Source organism: Protopterus annectens, chromosome 14.part0 (genome assembly GCF_019279795.1).
Source record: "Protopterus annectens isolate FY-2018-M chromosome 14.part0, PAN1.0, whole genome shotgun sequence".
NCBI classification, from domain to species: domain Eukaryota; kingdom Metazoa; phylum Chordata; order Ceratodontiformes; family Protopteridae; genus Protopterus; species Protopterus annectens.
In genome coordinates, this window is record NC_056748.1 from 70,054,646 (window position 1) to 70,076,604 (window position 21,959).

The 21,959-nt window shown below is 43.9% G+C and overlaps 1 protein-coding gene across 1 annotated transcript in view; it reads left to right on the forward strand.

Annotated features, from left to right (window-relative positions):
- TET1 (tet methylcytosine dioxygenase 1) overlaps window positions 1-21,959 on the forward strand; it is a 1,437,723-nt gene that overhangs the window by 1,188,030 nt on the left and 227,734 nt on the right. Inside the window, exon 9 of the mRNA XM_044055524.1 lies at window positions 5,533-5,860. Coding sequence (XP_043911459.1) covers window positions 5,533-5,860 — 328 coding nt within the window. The remainder of the gene's footprint in view (window positions 1-5,532; window positions 5,861-21,959) is intronic.

Consider the following 21,959-nt stretch of genomic DNA (forward strand, 5'->3'; position numbering starts at 1 on the left):
GAAGCTCCTTTGTGGACTCCTTTAAGGCTTCCTTTATGAATGCCCCCATCGAGGCCACTTCTTTGTTTGGCCCTAAAGTTAAAGGTATGCTGGCAAGGTGCAAACAAGAGGGCAAGACCCTGTCTGCCATTGGTGTCAGACACTCCACTCCTCAATGATTCTACTCCAGAAATCAGAGGAGTGGGAAGATGTGGCACAGAAAATCACAGGGCTCTTTCCGTGATGCATGTGCCGAGTTCTCCCCTAGAGGCAGAGAGGGAAACTCCAATGGAAGATGCCCCTTTCAGGGCAAAGGAAGTCTGCAAAACTGGGGTTCCAGAGATTTTCTCTGGTCAACCCTATCAGTGCTCCTGAAGCGTTGCCCGACTGCTCACCTCTGGAAGTGGTCGGGGGTAATTTTTCCTTGTACCCAACTGCCTGGCGAAACATAACCACAGATTCTTGGGTACAACGGATAATATCCAGAGGCTATCGCATCCCCTTCCATCTCTGTCCAACCTCATCCAGAGACTTACCCAACATTCCACCCAGTCAAAGGGAAACAGAAGCACACAAAATCCAAAAGCTGCTACAAAAAGGAGTCATCCAAACGGTCCTCCCAGACCAGATAGGATCCATTTTTTGCTCAAGTTTCTTTTTGGTGCCAAACAAGACAGGGGACTGGAGACTGATTCTGGATCTCAGCACACTGAACAAATTTGTAAAAACAGAGAAATTCCAGATGGTCATGGTTCAGTCTATCCTTCCTCTTCTGGAAGAAGACAGTTGGATGTACTTTGTAGATCTTCAAGATGCGTATTACCATATAAAAATGGACAAGCATTCAAGAAGATACCTCTGCTTCCACATAGGAGCCAGTCACTACCAATTTTGAGCACTGCCCTTCGGTCTCTCTACAACCCCGAGTGTTCACCAAATGCATGGCAGTGGTCATCGCTCACCTGCGACTTCAAGGATTCCAGGCATTTTCATGCCTAGACGACTGACTCCTCACTGCCCCCACGAAGTGTCTACTGGAAGAAGCCCTAGACTACACTCTCCTCACAGCACAACACCTGGGAATCACTAAACTGGGAGAAGTCCTTCACAACCCCAGCACAGTCTTTAGAATTCATCGGGGTACTGTTGGACACGAGGAATTGCACAGCATCTCTTCCAGATCACAGACTTCAAAGAATAAGACAACAGGTTCAGCCACTGGCTCTGTCACCACAAGTCTTCTGCTCGGTCCATATTCCAACTCTTGGAGTCAATGGGAGGCTCAATCACCATTGTTCCTCTGGCCAGATTCCACTTGAGACTTCTCCAGTGGTTGCTCCTCACTCAGTGGTACTCTCTACAACAATCTTTGTCTTTTCAGATAAGTGTAACTCAGGGATGTAAGCAAGATTTGCTCTGGTGGACGTCTCGTAACCCCCAACAATGGTCTCGCCCCTTCAGCCCCCATCAACCGAAAGCCCATGGTGACCATGGATGCCTCCCTGATGAGGTGGGGGGCTATATCAGGGAAACCTGGTTCAAGGCACCTGGTCAGAGACAGAGGCCCTTTTGCATATCAGTGTCCTGGAACTGAGGGCGGTGCTACTGGCGTTGCAAGAATTCCATTCCATCCTTCTGTCAGGGACTATTGCGATCCAATCAGACATGTTAGTGGTCTGGTACATCAACAAGCAAGGGGGCACCAGATCTTATCCGTTATGCTGAGAGGCCTTGAGAATATGGCAACGGGTGATAGCTTCCAACCACTTTCTAATTGCAATGCACATTCCCATGAGCTCCAACGTGATAGTGGACAAGATGAGCTGGTGCATTCTACAACCTCACGAGTCGTCCCTCAACCCTGTGATAGCGGCAAAAATTTTCAACCATTGGGGCCAGCCTTGCTGCAACCTATTTGCCTCGGAATACACGCATTTAGGAAAATGGACGTTGTCCGACGTCCTAAATGTCGAAGGCAGTGACCCAACTTTGCAGATCATCAAATTTTCAGAAGCTGAACCCAGAAATACCAAACGCTGGCCAGGCTAATATTCCCCCCCTCTTGACCCATGGTAGCACTTGTGGTGGGTGTGCGACCGGGAATTTCGAATTTGGCATTGTGAACGACATTCTGAGCATTTGCTCCTGTGAGCTTCGACATTAAGTTCGGAGTATGTGACGGTTGGAGATGTTGTCTTCGACCATATGCATGTATTCCATTCGCCTCCCCAACCAACTACAAGTGCAGCAACTATTTTGCCCTGATCCAGTCACCGAGAGATACTCTAATCCACGCTTGGCCCTCAGGTCTACTTTCTGCTTATCCTCCTCTCCCCCTCATCTCCCAATTTTTGAAGAAAGCACGGAAGTTAAAAAGCAAAGTGATCCTCATTGCTCCATATTGGACTTAACAAGTCTGGTTCCCGTTCCTCTGGCCTCACCTGCTAGATCAACCAAGGATACTCACTCCATCCCCAACATTGATCTCCAATCCACAGGGTCTCACTCACCCCAGTCTAACAACCCTGAAGCTGACAGCTTGGTTTCTCCACTTCCTATGATTGCCAGGCAAGATAACCTCTCATCCCCGGTGTGCAATATTCATATCGCATCTCATTAATCGTTCACCAGACTAATCTATCTCAGTAAATGGAAAAGGTTTTCATTATGGGCAGAGAATAAACAATTAGACCCCTTGTCAGCCCCAGTTTCGATGGTTTTCGATTACTTATCACATCTTTTCCAATCTGGAGTGTCAGCCTCTACTTTTCGTGTTCATTTAGCTGCCGTCTCAAATTTCCACATTGGTTTTTAGGATACTTCACTCATGTCACATAGACTCTGTAAGACTTTCTTGAAGGGTGTTCTTCACCTAAAACCTCCCTTTAGAGAACCAGTACAACCTTGGGATTTGGCCTTGGTTCTACAAGCCCTAACAGCTCCCCCCTTTGAACCTGGTTTTCATGTAATTTAAAATACCTTTCTTGGAAAACTTTGTTTCTAGTTGCAATTACATTGGCCAGACGCTTGTCAGAACTTCAAGCCTTATGCATCAAATGTCCCTATCTTATCTTCCATAAGGATAGAGTATCACTGAGAACTAATTCTTCCTTTTTACCAAAAGTGGTGTCAGAGCGGTCTATCAACCAGTCTACTGACCTCCCAGTATTTTTTCCTAACCGTTGTAACAAGGGAGAGTATTGCCTGCATTCGCTGGATGTTCATAGGCAAATACATTTTTATCTGGACAGAACAAAATCTACCCGTAAGTTAGACCAACTATTTCTGGCCTTTTCTGGACCAAGACTAGGTCATCTTGACTCAAAAGTTACATTGGCTTCATGGTTGAGAAATTGCATTACCTTTATCTACAGCAAGAACAATATCACCTTGCTTCACAGAGTGAAAGCACATTCTACAAGGTCTATGGCAACTTCAGCAGCTTTCCATGCTAGGGCTTCCTTCAATGATATTTGCTCAGCTGCAACTTGGGCCAAACCTCATACTTTTATTCTTCATTACAAATTGGATTTTGCCTCCAGAGTTAGAGCTTCTTTTGGCTCCATGGTGCTCAGGAATGTCCTTCCGTGAGGGCCACCCAGGGTTACAGGTATCTGGGGACTCTGTCCCATCAATAGGGAATGAACGAAGGTTAACAACATCAGATAAAGAAGTTAGTCGTACCATAACGTTCCATCTGTGTTGTTGATCTTCATTCATTCATTACTCCCCACCCTCCGGACATTCCTGGTTGACCTAATATACTCCTTTATTGTAGGTCTGTTATGTCCAGAGGTAGCCTCTACTTTTGTCTATCAACTTGCAAACTCGATCTGAGGTAACAGGGAGCAGAGCATTCTGGGTAGGATCTTGGCTCGAGAGTTTTTGGCTAACGCGAGCTTGGTATAAAGCCAGCTCGGTTCCAAGGATTGAACCGATAACCCATCAGTAGTGAATGAACGAAGATCAATAACACAGATGGAACATTATGGTAAGACATAACTTATTTTATTTATTTATTTATTCTTTTTCTTAAATATTGCTGTTATAAACTTTGAAAATTACTAGAAAAATGTTTTGTCAGAAAAAAACACAGAATTTCGAAGGAGTACACCAAAAGATATGAGGCAAAAATCTGAACATTTGAGAGGTATGCCTGGAGAGTGTGTGGACAGAGGACAAACTGGCTGCTTCCAGCATAACTTACATGCTGATCCCTCTAAGGAATTCTGTGGTGGCTGTAGTGGCTCAAGAGGAATGGGCTGTGACCAATATTTACACTCCAATGAGTCATTCAGCATTCAGCAGGTTTTCTTTGGTTTCATTTTGTCATAGTTTATCAAAACTGCACTGACTTTTAAGGAATGAAACAGTGGTGCACTGCCATGGACTGTTTCAATTTTCCCAACTGTAATGCAACGGTGAAGTTGGTATGCATAAATTAGAAATGTGTAGATGTCATCCACACTGGGGGATTTAAAGTGAGGCTTACTTCCCTGCAAAAAAAAAAAATTGTTCTGTTTTATGGGGTTTTTTTTTTGAGTTACACTTCTTGATGTTGAAGAATCAGGTCTATATTACGTGATCGAACGATTAGGTGAGCGAACATCTAAACATCAACCACGTAATATCGAAAGCAAAAAACAGCGAACGGCCAATTTAACGCAGGGAAAGATTTCCCTTGGCCACTCACTGGATTTTGTCATTTTCTCCACTGTGGAGTGATCTCAGAGTTGTTATATTTAGTTGGGGGGGGGGGGGCTTTGCCCCCCCCCTCCCACTTAGTTTGGCTGTAAAGTTAATTTTTTTTTTGTGGCCAATGTTAATGCTTCCCCGGCGGCGTTCACTATTTTGCAGTTTGATATTACATGGTCAAAGTTTAGGTGTTCTTAACCTAATCATTCGATCACGTAATACAGACCCGAAGAATCAATGAATGGTGACCCACTGCTGGATGACTGGATCAAACACAGAGAAAGCAATGGAGTTCCCCTTGAACTGGGCAAGTATTATATATATCAGTTGTAGACAGTGTAAGAATCAAATTCCTTACTGTTTTCTTGATTTCAGAAAGTATGCTTGCTTATGTTTGGGGCCAGCTGGCAGGATCATGGATCAAGGCATGCTCCCCTAGTGCCGCCCACAGTGTCATACCATGAAACGGTGTGCCATGTGTGTTCCTCCCCAAGTGAGGGAGCTTAAGAGAAAAGTGAACAAAGTAAAATGGTACAGAAGATGAAACTAAGGGACATCTGCTTGTACATCTCCTGGTACTGTAAGAATGTTACTATAATTTCATATGGTGTTACCAGCCTGCACTGCTTATAGCTAATTATGGGGAGTAAACACCGATCCATTCCAAGCTGGATCAGAAGGGCAGACATAAGTTACTCAGAATAAGATCAGGTAATATGTAAAAGTCATACAGTTTACAAAACTTACAGAAAGGGTTTGCAGTAGTTACTTAACAATTTGATAACCCTTTCCAGACTAAGAACAAAACAGCATAATAAATCACTTTATATTTATCTTGTCCCCTTTTTCTCATTTCAGGTCTGTACTTTAACTAAAGAAGAGAACCGTAAGTTGGGAGTTATTCCAGAAGATGAACAGCTACATGTGTTACCTTTGTACAAAGTAGCACACTTTGATGAGCATGGCAATGAAGAGGGACAAGTGGAGAAAATAAAATCTGGTGCTATACAGGTGCTGTCTTCATTCCCTAGGGAAGTGCGTTTTCTGACTAATCAAATCAAATGTGGAAGAAGAAGAAAAGCTGAAAATAGGAGGGCACCATATGGATCACTGAAAAAGCAGTCCACCTTGGGAAAGATAAATAATGGTGTTGCTGATAAAGCTGATATCAATAATCACCAAGCTGGTAAGTCAAGTCATGTATCTAGATTCAAAATCTAGGAGCCATGCTAACTATAGCTAGTTTTGTAGATATTACAGAGTCAATGAACTCTAGAAACTAGGTACTACCTGGTTGATGCATTCCAGTTTATTAATGAAGATAGTTTTTTTATTTTATTTATTTATCTTTTGTTGACCAGGTTAGTCCCACTAGGCTAGTACAAGTAGCCTCTTTTCAGGGGAGACCTGAGGTGGGATTTATACTACTAGGGAAAATTTGGCCAGGGCATCATAGAACTTTACAAACCATTTTTATAGGTGCCATGGAATCTTTTACATTCTCCTAAGCTACCACCACCTCAGGCAGATGGGGCCTTGTTTTAATGTCTCATACGGAGGATGACACATTTCATACCTCAGGTCTGGAAATAAACATGTGACTTTGTCAGCAATCTGCATGTTTAGCAAATTACTTTTATCTTATTTTGTAAAATAAATATTTGATTTATCTTAAAAGACAGCAAGGTAATGGGGATATATGGCGGGACATAATTTATGTTACTATCATAAGTAGTTCTAGCTTGGTCAGTATCTGAGGTAAGTGAAAGCAAGTCTGTGCACTAGACCAGGTATGCAGGATCTGCCTGAAACAAATTTGTTGTGAATTTATGCAAACCAACTCTTGGAAATTCCATTCGTGAATGCAAAGGAAATACTGTGCAACCACAAATCTGCTGAATTCTGGTTCATCATCTTCAAGAATGGCACGGAGACAAACTTTTCCAGGCTTTAGCTCCTCCGTCTTACCAATAGTTTCCTGTGCATCTCCATTTTTATCAGATCTACTTTGCTGACCTTGAAGTCAACCGTTTTTGATGAGAATGAACCACTTTTTCATCTTTAAAGTAGCTGTAGAAGTTGTAATGCCATAATCCTCTAAGCCACATTCTATTTTCCCCCAGCCCTAAATGCAGTTTGTTAGTGTGCTTTGTAATTGTTACCAATGAGTGTTCCTTTGTTTTGGTGTTTAATCTCTGATTTGTGGATATTTGTATATTTATTGGCTGCTGTTGTTTGCCACTGTAGATTAATTACTGTTTTCATGAAATATGGAGAACCTAGTGGGATTCAAAGGGTTTATATCATAACATTGAAAGAGCAAAATATAGAACGTCAGAACATCGAACTCCTAACCTCGAAACCTGATAACTTCAAAAGCTGAAAACATCAAAAACAGAAACCCCGGATGCTCATAGTTGGCCTTCCTAAACACACACACCCTGACGTCACTGTAAAATGCTCCATATGCATAACATATGGTGCAAATTACGATTTAATAGCAGCATAACCGGTAAAACTGTACTATCATACAAAGAACTCATACACATATTAGGATGTGCTCTGATTAAACACCACAACAGTATTACTATGTGTTGTAATTAAACACTATAAAATTAAGCCTTCCACGCCCACTCCCTCTGCACTTACCTGTGACCGAATAGCAACAGCTGCCGCTGCTTATCCTACTGCTCCTGGAGTACTACTGACAAGATATGACTGTGAAATGTCTCAGAACAGGTCAGAATCCTAACCCTAAACCTAACCTTAACCCTAACCGCCGACCGTTGCTATTCGGAGGTTCCGTTTGCGATGTGGCCCACCGTTGCTTTTCAGTTGTTCCATTTTCGATGTTCTCAGCTTTCGATGTTATCGGGTTTTGATGTTAGCAGTTCGATGTTCTGCCGTTCAATGTTTTTCTCTTTTGATCTTATGATATACACCCGGATTCAAAGACTGTGAGTTATGTTTTCACAAGATACCATCATAACAGGTGTCTATTATGTGATGTGTTCTTAGGGCCTCAGCATCTTGAGTGTGATATTTGTAGGAAATTTAGCCACAGAACCTCAATTGACTGCAAGTGTAAGATCATGCTAAAATGGTTACCGCCAAAAGAGACCATCAGAGCAGCCAGAATCATCCATCTTTCAAAGCTCAAAGAAGTATAATTCTGAGATCCCTAATGCTAAGTCCAGGGGCAAGGATAGTTTTGCCAAATAAATTTTCTCCTCCTCAATCGAAAGTACTCAGGCAGGATGAAGGAGAGTTTGTGTATGATTCAGATATTCTTAAATTGGTGGTCAGTGTAGTAGAGGAGTGTCCCTCCAGGTGAGTGTTTCTGCTTTATCAAAGGAGAACCTTTCCAAACAATTTCCTTCAAGACCTTTGTTTGCCTTGTCTGTTTGCTCTTTTTCTTCCCACAGGTCTGTTATTGTAGGCACTAAGTGAAAATATCAAAGGTTGTCCTCTTGTACAATTCAAGACAGATCTCTTCCTTTCTTCTCTCAGGTTTCAGGGTGGACTGGAGTAGTGTTTTGCTGCCTGCATTTACCTCGCCTCTTCACTAACCCTTACAGTGGTGCTTTTCCATTGTAGTTGGGATGTAACCTGCAAACACCAATTTTGATGCTAATGGACCTTTTCACACCATTGCTTCTTTTAGTGTCAATAGATTCAATGTCGGGCGCTTCCTGCTGCCTGTCGCCTCAGCCCTGAGTGCCAGGGTTAACTCTTCTTCCTGATGTTTGGTGCTGATGCCCTTAGCATCTTTCCACAGGTCCAGTGTGTCAGATTTTGAGGCTTCAGTCTAAAAAGGGTACAGCGCTGGTAACAATGCCAAGGGACCTCTCAGCATCGAAGGTCAGTGCCGATCAGTTGGCATCACTGCCATTAGGCCTTTTTGGCACCAGTGTCAATAGGCTTTGGTACTGAGCCCTCAGCACCAATGTCCTTGAAGCAAGCAAGGATATCATAGAGTCATAGGAAATAAAAGACAACTGAGTCTTGTGACCATTTACATCTTGCCAATGTAGACCTTTAAACTGCCCTTCTTTTTTAAGGTGTACTAGGTAATTCAAGCTAGGTGTGAATTTATAAATATGTAGTCAATCATTTAGTTAAATTCTGAAGGAAAATAATGTATCTCACTGCCTGATTTGTAGCAGGAGTCTATTACAGAGGTGGGGAAGGTACTGTGTAATGAACCACTCTCTCCCACTAGTTTTATTTATTTTTTTTTTGGAGGAACATTTAGATGCCTTTTGAGGGAAGATGGGGACATTTATCCCTCCTTCTGACCATCATGTATCACAGATGGATTTTAGATATAGTATCCATAGGCTACACAATCCCTTTCCACTGTCCTCCTCAGCCACACTCCAGTACCTTTTCCAATGTCTCATTCCTTCAGAAGATAGTGATGAATTGATTGATTTGTGGTTAGTAAAATGGTTAAGGTGGTAGACTCACAGACATAAGGTACAGTGTTTGATTCTTAACTTTGGCAGGGAAACTGGCCTATCTTAGAATGACACATTAAGAAAGCTGGCCTGGTAATTAGCTATGAACTTACAAAACCACAAATCTATGGAAAAGAGGAAATAAAGGCTTAGCTTTACTGGATAAGCGCACCTAGACTCTGCCGCAGCTTGCTGTGAGGGAAAGGTTAGTTTGCTTTTGATTTCTTGTACTTTGTGTACGTTTATTACCTTGTTCTATTTTGTATACTGTGATTTGTTTTCTTTACACTGTGTTTTACTTGTATTCTGCTTTTAATTGCATATTAAAACTTGAAAAGAGACTACAGCTCTGTCTCTTGTGAGACAGACAGAAATTAGAACAGCTCAATTAAGGAGGCACACAGAAGTTAGAACAGGCCAGTTAAGGGTAATCATCTGTGAACTGAGGGGATGGACCTAGGAACTAAACCTTCTGTTTAAGGAGTAAAATAAAATATTTCCAAGCTTTACTGGAAAAGCTGACATAGACTCTGCCACAGCTTGCCGAGAGTGAAAGGTTAGTTTTCTTTTGATTTCATGTAGTTTCTATTACTTTATTACCTTTTCTTTTTTCTATACTGTGATTTGTTTTCTTTACACTATGTTTTACTTGTATTCTGCTTTTCATAGGTTCATAGGTAGGTACTAGGTTATCGGCCCCAGGGCCTATACAAGCCTAGCCAAAAAGGTACCCTGGCTTTCGCCACCCAAGAAAATGATTTTCCTGTGCCCCTGTCCAGCAGAGCCACAGAGGTGATACTCGGGGTGAATTTCCTATTTCCCATCAAATCGTCAAGATTTTTCTTGAAGAGTGCTAATGAGGAGCTTTGTTTGATATAGGTATGTAGTTTGTTCCAGAGTATGGGAAGTCTCTGGGACAGGAATCTATCCCTCCAGCATGTTCTGTTTATTGTGGTGACAAGGTTAAGTCCCTAGAGTGTGTAGCTCAGAGAGATTGAGATTTCTTTAAGTGGAGCATGTTCAACAGCTCTGGGTTTGACATAGCTTTGTATGTTAGGCAGAGATCGCCTCTGAGTAGGCGATATGCGACGGAGTAAAGCTGGAGTTTTTTGAGACGGTCTGCGTAGGGCATCTGTTTGAGGCCGGTAATCCTCTTTGTGAGGTATTTCTGCAACCTTTCCAGCTGTTGTAGATGTCTTGTGAGGTACATACCAAAAGGGGCATTGTACTCTATAATGGGTCTAATGAGTGATGAGTAGAGGGGAACAATGACCTCTTTTTTTCCTGGATGAGAAACCTTTTGTGATGAGTTGTGCCATGTAGAAGGATTTCCTGACTACTGTGGTGATGTGATTATCAAAGGAGAGACTACTGTCCACCTGTGTTCCAAGGTCTCTTATCACACTTTAAATGTGAAGTAGACTACCACCTATGTGGTAGCTCATGGGTACAGAGTTTTTACCAAAGGGGATGACAATACACTTTTCGGCATTGAACTTGAGACCATGGCTTTGACACCAGGCATCTGTCTTAGTGAGGCCCTTTTGTAGGATGTCCACATCATTAGGAGTTTCAATTATGGCTCCTAGTTTGCAGTCATCTGCGAACTTCATTAGCCAAAGACCTTCTGTGTTAGTCTGTACTTCAGAAAAGTAGATACCAAACAGGAGAGGAACCAGGACTGAACCCTGTGGTACTCCACTTGTCACTGATCTGAAGTCAGATTTGGAGTCTGCTACTTTCACAGTGTGGGTTCTGTCAGTGAGCCAGTTGGCAACCCATCTTGTGACATAGGGATTTATACCTAAATTAGTGAGTTTATCTATAATTCCAGAGTGGGGGATGGTGTCAGAATCCTTTGCGAGATCTAGATAGGCTGTGTGAACTACCTTACCTTCGTCTACGGCTTTGATGACTGCTTCAAAGAAGTCAATTAGGTTTAGGAGGCATGATCTGCATTTACAAACCCGAACTGGGTGGGGTCCAGAGTTTGGAGATTACCAATGTCTTTGTTTATAAGTTCCATGATGATACGTTCAATGGCCTTGCAGATCAGGCTCGTCAGGCTAATGGGGCGGTAGTTCCCAGGGTCCGTGGTGGCTCCCTCCTTGTGGAGTGGGATAACCGTCACTATGCGCCATTCAGTGGGCACAAATCCTGAGGTGAGGCTATGATTGAACATGGTGCTTAGGTGGGGTGCTAGTTCATTCTGTAGTTCATGTAGAATGCAGCCTTGGATGTTGTCAGGTCCCATGGATGCTGTGTTCTTGGCTTTGGAGAGTGTGTTTTTTTACCTGTGCAGCTATGATTACAGGAACTTTGCATTCTTCCGGTATAGAGATGGACCCTTTGGGGGGGGGGGGGTAAAGTTTGCACTGAACCTATCTGCCAGGATGTTGGCAATATCAGTTGGTTCTGTATATTTAGTGCCATTGTGCTGTAACTCAGTGCAGATCTGAGTGTTGCCATTGAGATTCTTGACATAGCAATAGAATGCTTTGCGGTTATCTTTAGAATCAGTGGCAATTTTGTTTTCATAACTAGCTTTGGAGGATTTTATGAGGGATTTCAACTTCTTACTGAGGCTGACCAGGGAGTTCTTCCAGTCATGGGATTTTTATAGCATCTTGGTTCTGTTGGGGATAGCATGATCCATGCACTTGTGTAAGTGCTTATAGGTTCATACTAGGCTGTCTGCCCTGGGGCAATTAAAAGCCTAGCCCGATTTTGTTTGGCTTACGCCACCCCTTGATTTGAGTATACTGTGCCCTTTTTAAGGTTTAGCTTACTGTGCCTCTGTCTAATAGTGACAAGGAAGTAATCCCCGGGACAAACCTGCGATCCCCCATCCACTCATCAAGATTCTTCTTGAAGAGATTCAGTGAGGTGCTCTGCCTAACATGAATTGGAATTCTATTCCAGAGCGAAGGGAGCCTCTGGGTTATGAATCTGTCCCTCCAGCAAGTTCTTTTTATTTCTGTGCTGAGGTTCAAGTCCCTCGAGCGTGTGGCTCTAAGGGATTTAGATTTACTGAGGTGGAGCATGTCCATTAATTCTGGATTGGATATAGCTTTATATGTCAGGCATAGATCACCTCGAAGTAGGCAGTATGCAACTGAGTAGAGCTGGTGTTTTTTTAACCGAGCAGCATATGGCATCTGCTTGAGTCCCTTGATCCTCTTGGTGAGGTATTTTTGGGGTCTTTCTAATTGCTGCAGGTGTTGGGTAAGGTACACCCCAAAAGGGGCATTATATTCTATGATAGGCCTGATGAGGGATGAATAAAGGGGCACAATTACCTCTCTTGATCTAGATGTGAATCCTTTCATGATAAGGTGGGCTATGTAGAAGGTCTTTCTAACCACTTTGGCAATGTGGTTGTCAAAGGAGAGATTGCTATCAACTTGGGTCCCCAGATCCCTAATTACTTTCTCTGTACTTAATGGGTTACCGCCTATGTGGTAATTTGTGGGCACATTGTTTTTGCCAAAAGGTATGACTATACACTTTTTGGCATTTAGCTTTAGACCATGGCTCTGGCACCAGTTATCTGTCTCTGTGAGACCTTTTTGAAGGATGTTTGTGTCAGCTGGAGAGTCGATTATGGCGCCCAATTTGCAGTCATCTGTGAACTTGGTGAGCCATAGTCCTTCCACGTTGGCCTGTACCTTGGAAAAGTATATACCGAACAAGAGCGGTCCCAGGACAGAACCTTGTGGGACGCCACTTGTGACCGGTTTCGAGTCTGACATGGCTCCAGCAACTCTCACTCTGTGAGTTCTGTCTTTGAGCCAGTTTGCGACCCATCTTGTGACATAGGGGTTTATATTTAAGCTGGATAGCTTATCTATGATGCCCGAGTGGGTTATTGTGTCAAATGCCTTTGCTAGGTCCAGATAGGCTGTGTGGACTACCTTCCCTTCATCTGTGGCTTTGGTGACTGTTTCAAAGAAGTCAACCAGGTTCAAAAGGCAGGATCTGCCCTTGACGAAGCCGAATTGGGTAGGATCTATTGTCTGTAGGTCCCCAATGTCTTTGTTTATGAGCTCCATGATGATCCTCTCCATAGCCTTGCAGACTAGGCTAGTCAGGCTTATGGGGCGATAGTTTCCAGGATCCGTAGAGGCTCCACCTTTGTGGAGTGGGACCACTGTTGTTGTACGCCATTCTGTGGGCACATATTCTGTAGTGAGGCTGAGATTGTACAGCTGTTTTATTTGAGGGGTTAGTTCTTCTTGGAGTTCATGTAGAACGCAACCCGGGACGCCATCTGGTCCCATGGAAGCAATGTTTTTTGCTTTGGAGAGAGCAGCCTTCACCTGAGCATCAGAGATGTTTGGGAGGCAGCCCTCTGCTGGGATAGCTACTTGCTCTTTTGGGGGGGGGGGGAGTTTGCACTGAACCTGTCTGCCAGGATATTGGCGATGTCTGTGGGTTCAGTGTATTTTTTGTCGTTTAGAATCAACTCAGAACAAGTCTGGGAGTTGCATCCCAGGTTCCTAACATAACTGAAAAAAGCCTTATGATTGTCTTTAGTGTCCTGTGTAATTTTTCTCTCGAAGCTGACCTTGGAGGATTTTATGAGGGATTGTAAGTTTTTGCTAGTACTGATCAGAGCTGCCTTCCCTATTAGGGATTTTGCTCTATCATGTAGTACCTTCCTCCTTCTGTTGTACAGTTTATTTATGGCTGGGGTCCACCAGACTGGACACCTGCCTTTGGATGATTGGGTCTTGGTTTTGTTTGGGATAGCATGATCCATGCATTCCTGGAGATGTCCGTAGAATGCGTTTATATAGGATTCTGCAGTTTGGGCCGTAGTTTCCACTGGCCCTGGGGCCTTGAAGGATTCCACTTCGGTTTTGAGAAGTGAGAAGTTCGCTTTTGAGAAGTTTTTCACTGTGGTTTTCTGGGTTGGGGGTGGGGTCGGGATGTGGATATCCAGTGAAATTAATTTATGGTCTGATCTTACCAATGAGGGATATACTTCTGGTATGGAGCATAGAGTACCCATGTTGGTAATGATCAGGTCTAGTATGTTATCCCCTCTTGTGGGAGTGGGGACTAGTTGTTCTATAGCATTTGAGTTTATAATTTCCAGGAACCTTTGGGCTAAGGTGCTGGGGCTTGAGTAGTGCTCCCAGTCTATGTTTGGGTAGTTGAAGTCGCCCAATATAATGGTGTTCGGAGAGATCTTCATGTTCTCCAATGTTTTCAGGAAAGCCAAGTGGGATTCCTGACTTTGAGAGGGTGGTCTGTAGGATGCTATAAACTGAAAAGCAGTCTTGCCCACTGTTAGTTGCACATGGATGATCTCCGATACTTCGTGCAATGCCACTAACCTGGAGGTGTGGATATCCTTGATAAATATGGAAACTCCCCCTCCTTTTGTGGTTCAGTCTGGGTTTTGGGGCTGAAAAGCATGATATGAGGTATAACTTGGTAGTGCTGGGGTGCTCTCTGGAGCCTTGAACCAGGTTTCTGTCACTGCACAGATATCGATGTTCTCCATACTGAGGAGAGCTTCGAGTGCGTGCATTTTGAGGTTAAGACTTCTGGCGTTTAGCAGCATTACCCTTAGTTTCTTGTTCCTTGTGCTGTCTATGGAGGTGGGTTTGACTTTTGAGCCTTGCCTAAAAAAGGCACTGTGGGGGTGGCAAGACCCTTTGCCAATATCCGAAAGCCCAGTGGTGACAGGTGCAAGCCGTCCCTAGCGAAGCAACGTGGCTTGTTGAGCATATCATCCCAGGCTGACAGACACTGGATCCCCTTTGAATGACACCAAAATTTTAGCCAATTGTTAAAATCGATCATTTTGTCTTTGTACTGTGGCATCATTCTAGGTGAGGGTAAGATGCTGCTCAAGGTCAGGGTCATACCGGCCTGAGCTACATGATCAGAGAGCTCCTCTATGTCTCTTTTCATGTAGTCCAGGGAGGTACGTTTCAGGTCATTCACACCAGCATGTACGATGACTGAGTCATATTTGTATTTGCTTTGGAGTGACCTGAGTGCTTGCGTTATGTGGCGGATCCTAGCTCCCGACAGGCAGCTCACTGTGACCTTCTCTTTGTTCAGCCTGGTGAGCGGGACGTCAGTGTGTCTGACAATAGAGTCACCTATTACAAGAGTATCAGGTGTGTTATTCAGCCTTAAGGGCTGTGGCTGCTTGGCACACTGACTTTGTGGGCTATGTGTTGTGCGTGTTTTGTTTTGGGGTAGTGTTTGCTTGGATGTCTGCTTTGGAGGTCTCTGTTGCTTAGGTAGATTTTTATTTAGAACTTCTGAGTATGTTTTTGTGTATTTATGTGTTTGGTTCGCTGATGTGGTGGGACTATGTGATACTGGAATTGTGTTGTGTGAGGTTACCTTCTCCTCCTGACTGGTTTTACCAGTTTTGAGATGAGAGAGCTCAGCCTCCAGTTTGGCTATATGGTTGCATCTCTCACATATATTTGAACCTGTTTGGAGGAGTAGAGGGTTGTCTGTGTACATGAGACAGTTGTAACATTGCCTCAAAATTCCCAGATTCACCAGCTGGACTGGAGAGGAAACCATTGACTGACCTTTGGACATGCTAGAGTAATATAGGGAAACTGAATTAAGATGGACCAATAGGGGTCAAGGTAATCGTAGAGAGTATAAGAGTAAGTAGTGCTTATGGTTTAATAGTGCTAACTTGTAAGATTACTTATTTGGACCAGTGAAGGGCCTTAGAATGAGAATATGGTGCTTAATTTGAGAGATAGAGCAGTTCTAAGGGAAAAAGTGAAGAGCAGACTTCGTGGAGCCAGGAATAGTTTAAACCCAATTAGGCGGCGCTGCCGGTTGTTGCGCTATGCACAAAACCGCGCAAAAGAGGGTTTTAAGAGATCAAGGAGTTTGGAAATGACCCAAAATGGCCAATAAAACTACAGTTTCAAAGCAGTAACCACTCCCACAGGGGCAGGCAGGCTGCTCAATGTTTATCACTGCCACTGATGAACAGAGAGACTTCCCTTTAGCCCAAGCAAAAAATGGCCTCCAAGAAACTTACAGTTCAGAACAGCAAGCCTGTAACTGAACTTTTTTAAATCTCAGAAAAGTGGGAAAAAAGCAGGTTTTTTTTTTTTTTTTTTTTTGTTTTTTTAAAGATAGCAGAGGTTCACAAGTATCAACAAGTTATAACAGTGCAGTAAATGACCTCACACTTGAGTGCTAGGCCAGAGACAGATAAAATGCAAGTTTTAAGAAAAAAACAATTTTAAAAATAAGTGCAAACAGGAAATTCAGTAAACAGCTCTAGGTTGTGTTCTAAATACAGTTACCAATGCAGAAATCAAGTTTAACAAGCCAGAAAATGCTCAAAGTAGGCGGCTATGCAGAAAAGCTTAGCAAATAATCTGAAGAAAAATACTTAAAATCTCAAAAGTAGCTCCTTTCTTCTCTCAGCGTTTTCTCCTCTTGGTGGGTGCTTCCCCAACAGCCAACAAGTCTGAAAAGATGCCAAAACCACGAGGCAATCTGGTGCATTTGTGTAGGATTCAGCAGTCGTACCACTATTGTCCATCTGCATGGGTGTCGTGAAGTTTGCCACTTGAAGTTTGCATATTAAAACTTGAAAAGAGACCATAGCTCTGTCTCTTGTGAGTTAGACAGAAATTAAAACAGGTCAATTAAGGAGTCACACAGAAGTTAGAACAGGTCAGTTAAGGTTAATCTTCTGTGAACTGAGGGGGTGGAGCTAGGAATTAAACCTTCTATATAAGAGGTAAAATACATTTCAAAGCTTTACTGGAAAAGCTTACCTAGACTCTGCTACAGCTTGCTGTGAGGGAAAGGTTAGTTTGCTTTTGATTTCTTGTACTTTTTATTACTTTACTGTCCTTAGTTCTATTTTGTATATTATGATTTGATTTCTTTACACTGTGTTTTACATGTGTTCTGCTTTTAACTCCACATTAAACTTGAAAGGAGACCACAGCTCTGTCTCTTGTGAGTCAGACAGAAATTAGAATAGGTAAATTAAAGAGTCACACAGAAGATGTTCTTCGTGTTTCACTGTTGCAGTCATCACTTGTGGGTTATCCCTGCTGGGTATCCCTTGGCCGACCTGAATAAAAGAAGTAAAGATTTTCCCTCCTGCATCAACTGCAGTTACGTGGGACTGCCGTCAGGTCATTAGTGGTATAAAGCAGGGCAGCCGACACCATTACATCAGTCTTTCTTGCGTGGAGCCCAAAGCAGAAGCAGTTTGCCTGTCCATCGGTCTACTGTTCCCAGAATGAAGTTGAAAATGACTAAAGCTAAGTACCCCATTGGGGATCTTTTTCTTGCACTAACCAATGTCTGAAAAAGTAAATAATTGTCTCTGCTGTGGAAAACAAATACCACACTGAGACTTCCATAAGCTTTGTGTAACCTGTTTAGGCCCAGACCACAATGTCCCTGGGTGCCAGTTCTACTCCCTGTTTAACTCTAGGACCATTCGCCGTAGAGCAGAAATTGTCTGCGCAATATGAAAAGAGAAAAGCTAAAGAAAGGGACAGACCACATAAAACTAGGTCTTTGGATGACTCCTCTTTGACGCCAGTCGTCAGTACATCGGAATTCAGTGAGGCGCCTACGCGGCCCCTGATGCCTGATGCTGTTCCTTCACAGGCCCCTACCAAGACCCATTTGGAGTCTAGTACACCGCCGGAACAGTCCATATCTGCTGATATTTCAATTGTCAGCCCTGCAGTTGGTTCCGGAGCCGCTATGCAGGCACTGGCTTCTGAGGAGGTTTTCTGGACAACCAACGCCAGACAAAGGCCGACTACCATGCCACTGGTTACAGCTGCACCCAGGACCATTGAAACACTGAGGCCTAAGAGCAAGACCACTACCAGAAAAACAATTCCTAGCTGCCATCTTCCTCAAGCACAACCTACTCAGTCAGAACAACTCCTTAAGATGGCAGAGGACCTTATCTCACTTATCACTGAAAACCAGACCACCCCATCCCAAACGAAAAGGGATCTTTCCCCTGAGATTCTGTCAGAACCTGACACTGAAGAACCTGATTGTTTGGATTCAGAAGATGAACAACAGTCCCTTACCACCTTTGAGGATTCTGATGCAGAGGAATCCATCCCATCTGCATGAGGACCTATCCTTTGTTGAGACCTTACATACCCTTAGGGAACATTTCCACTGGGAAGCTCAGGATTACCCCATCTAAGAAAAGGCTAAGGGAGATGTTCATCGTGTTACCCTGCTGCAGTCATCACACTTGGATTATCCTGCCATCAGGTGGTCCCGCAGTCGGCCCAAATTCCAAAGTCTTGGTCCAGCATCGGTTGCTGTCGCTTCTTCCCTGACGTCAGTGCGCCAGGGGTATATAAGAGGCATCCGATGCCATTTTCTTCAGTCTTTCTTGCCGCGCAGTGCCCGAAGCAGAAGCAGTTCGCAAGTGCCGGTCGGCCAACACCTGAGATTTTCGATTTGAATTTCAGTCTGAAGTCTTCATTAAAGCTAAGTACCCCATTGGGGAACATTTTCTTGCCTCAGTCCGATGTCAGAAAAAGTTAACAATTGCATTTCTTGTGGGAAGCAAATACCTCATAAGGACTTCCATTCCTATTGTATTCCTTGCCTAGGCCCAGACCACGACGTCACAGGTTGTCGGTTTTGCCCTAGGTTTAATAAACGAACTATCAAACGCCGTTTTGACTTTGCACGGCATTACTTTGGTAGGAAATTTAATTATATCATGCTGTCGGAGCAGCCGACGACCACCATTCATAAAAAACGCAAGGATAAGGACAGGCAGCCTAGGAATAAGCCAGACACCGAGGCCTCAGTTGGGCCTGTCGCCTGATGTTCATCGTGCATACAGCTGCAGTCATAACAGATGGGTTCTCCTGCCGTCAGGCGGGTCTTCGGTCGGCCGAATTCCAAAGTCTAGGTCCGGCGTCGGTTGTCGCCGCTTCTTCCCTGACGTCAGTGTGACAGGGGTATAAAGGAACCAGCCGACGCCATTTTCTTCAGTCTTTCTTGCATGCAGTGCCCGAAGCAGAAGCAGTTCGCAAGTGCCGGTCGGCCAGCTCCTGAAATTACGAAAATTTTGAAACCAAAGTCTTCTTGAAAGCTAAGTATCCCGTTGGGGAAACTTTTCTTGCCTCAGACCGATGTCAGACAAAGTTAATAATTGTATTTCTTGTGGGAAGCAAATACCACATAAGGATTTCCATTCCCTCTGTATACCTTGTTTAGGCCCAGACCACGACGTCTCGGTCTGTCGCTTTTGTGCTACATTCAACAAACGCACTATTAAGCGTCGGGCGGAGTTTGCCCCAGCATTATTTTGGGAAAACATTTAACTATATTATATCGTCGGATACTCCGACTCCAGTTTTATCAAAAAAACGCAAAGATAAGGACCGACACACGAGGTCCGCAGCCTCTACCGACACCACGCCAAAGCCGACTACACGTGGTCCGGTTCTCAGTGAGGCACCTACGCAGCCCATGACTACCAACGACACTTCTTTGGCGGTGTCTCCTGTGCCCGAGGTCGCAGGCTCCTCGGCCCACACCCCGACTACAGATACCGAAGCCACTCTTGGCATTGAAACTCAAAATGTGGACAGGTCCACCTCCACTCAAGGTGTCTTCAGACCTTCCTCTTCTTTCTCCATCAAGGCTTTCACTAAGTCTAAAGCTACCATGCACTCTAAGAGACAAGCTACACAGGGCCCATCTCCAGGCCCCATGCCTAAAAATCAGATGCTTAAAATGGCTGAGGATTTAATTACTATTATCAGAGGTTCTCAACCCCCACCGGACAAAAGGCCCAGAGTGGAGGAAGATTCCCCCTCCTCTGATCAGGGCTCCATTATTTCAGAGCACTCTGATGATCAGGAACATTCTTACTCCCCTTTTGAAGACTCTGATGCGGAGGAGTCCATCCCTTCTGTATCCCCCCCAGAGGATTACTCATTTGGGGAAACTTTGCATACCTTAAGGGAACACTTCCACTGGGAAGGCCAAGATTATTCAGATTCCAAGAAAAGGCTTAGGGAATTTCTCTTGCTACTTCAGCACAGGCCTCTGGCTATACCTCCTGTCTTGGACATCCTAGATGATGTTTACTCGGAGGCCTGCCTTAACCCGAACTCTCTGCCTCCAGCTCCAGTTAAGCCTGACAGGTACTACAGGGTTCCTGACTCACACCAATTTCTATACAAAAGCCATGCTGCTGACCCAGAAACCATCTCACAGGGCCCCAAGGGAGTTAAGGCCTCCACTGCTAAAAATCCCTTGCCTTCCAAGAGAGATTCCAGATCCTTAGAAAGGTGGGGAAAAAAGGTATATACCTCGGCTACCTTAACCATGAGGGCCTTAAACTGTCAGTTCCATATGCTAAAATACCAACAGTTTTTGTTATCACAATTGAAAAGTAAAATGTCACAACCTGAACAACCAGACTTGAAGGAGTTGCAGGATTTGATGCATAGTGCAGAACAAGTGGGCAAGCATACCTTACAATGTGGTTTTGATGCTCTAGAGGCCTCATGTAGAGCTGCTGTTACAGGATCAGTCATACGTAGACATGCCTGGCTCAAGGAACAAGCCTTGCCTGATCATTTCAAAGCTAAATTACTAGACGCCTCTCTTCAAAAGGATGTACTATTTGGTGCTAATGCTGAGGAGATATTAAGGAAAATGGAGGAAAAGGCTAAATCAATGCAAACTGTGAAAGATTTTCTACAGGTACAACCCCCACATTTCAGTAGAAATTGGCCTTCCAAAAATTGGTCCTTTCCTGCCACGGACAGACCCCAAAGAGGCAGATACAGGCGCCCAAGGGGCAGAGGACAATCCCAAGGATCGTTTAGAGGCAGACAATGGCAAGCTCCTACACAAAGAGGTGGTGAGGATAACTCGCAATCTTTCAGAAAGCAAACCCAATGACTTTCCCCTTTGCATGCTAAGCAAGTCTCAAATGACAGCCCCCTTAGGAGGAAAGCTGGCATTATTTTCAAAAAATTGGCATATTGTCACAAAGGACAAATGGATCCTGGACATTATAAACAGAGGCTACAAATTCCATTTTCACACCCTTCCAAAAATGAAAGGCATGCCAAACCTGCCACACAATCAAAGGGCAGAGGCACAAAGGCAAATTACAGATCTCATAAACATGAAAGCTATTCAAGAGGTACCTATGCACGAACAAGGTCAAGGTTTTTATTCCAGGCTATTTCTGGTACCAAGGAAGGGAAAAGATTGGAGACCTATTTTGGACCTATCCATCCTAAACACATTTCTACTCGTACCAAAATTCAAGATGCTCACTCTATAGCAACTTCTTCCCATGCTGGGCAAGGAGTCTTGGCTGGTAACATTGGACCTCAAGGAGGCATACCTGCATGTCCCAATCAGACAAAATTGCAGAAGGTACCTCAGATTTCTTGCAGGTTCAACCCATTATCAGTTCTCTGCATTGCCCTTTGGCTTATCTACTGCACCCAGAGTATTGACAAAATGCCTGGCATCAGTAATTGCCTACTGCAGACTTCAAGGGATACAAATATACCCCTATTTGGATGACTGCCTGATCCAAGCGGACAGCAAGCACATTCTTCTGAAACATCTGGCTTATGTAATAATGTTGTTGAACTCTCTGGGATACACAGTCAACAAAAAGAAATCAAGGCTAATACCCTCTCGGAAGATAATTTTCCTGGGTGCCAACTTGGACACAAACACCCAGATGGCCTACCTCACGCCAGAGAAGCAGGGGCAACTAATTCAATACTTCAGAGCACTAGCAAATTGCACCAGGCTGACTGCAAGGAA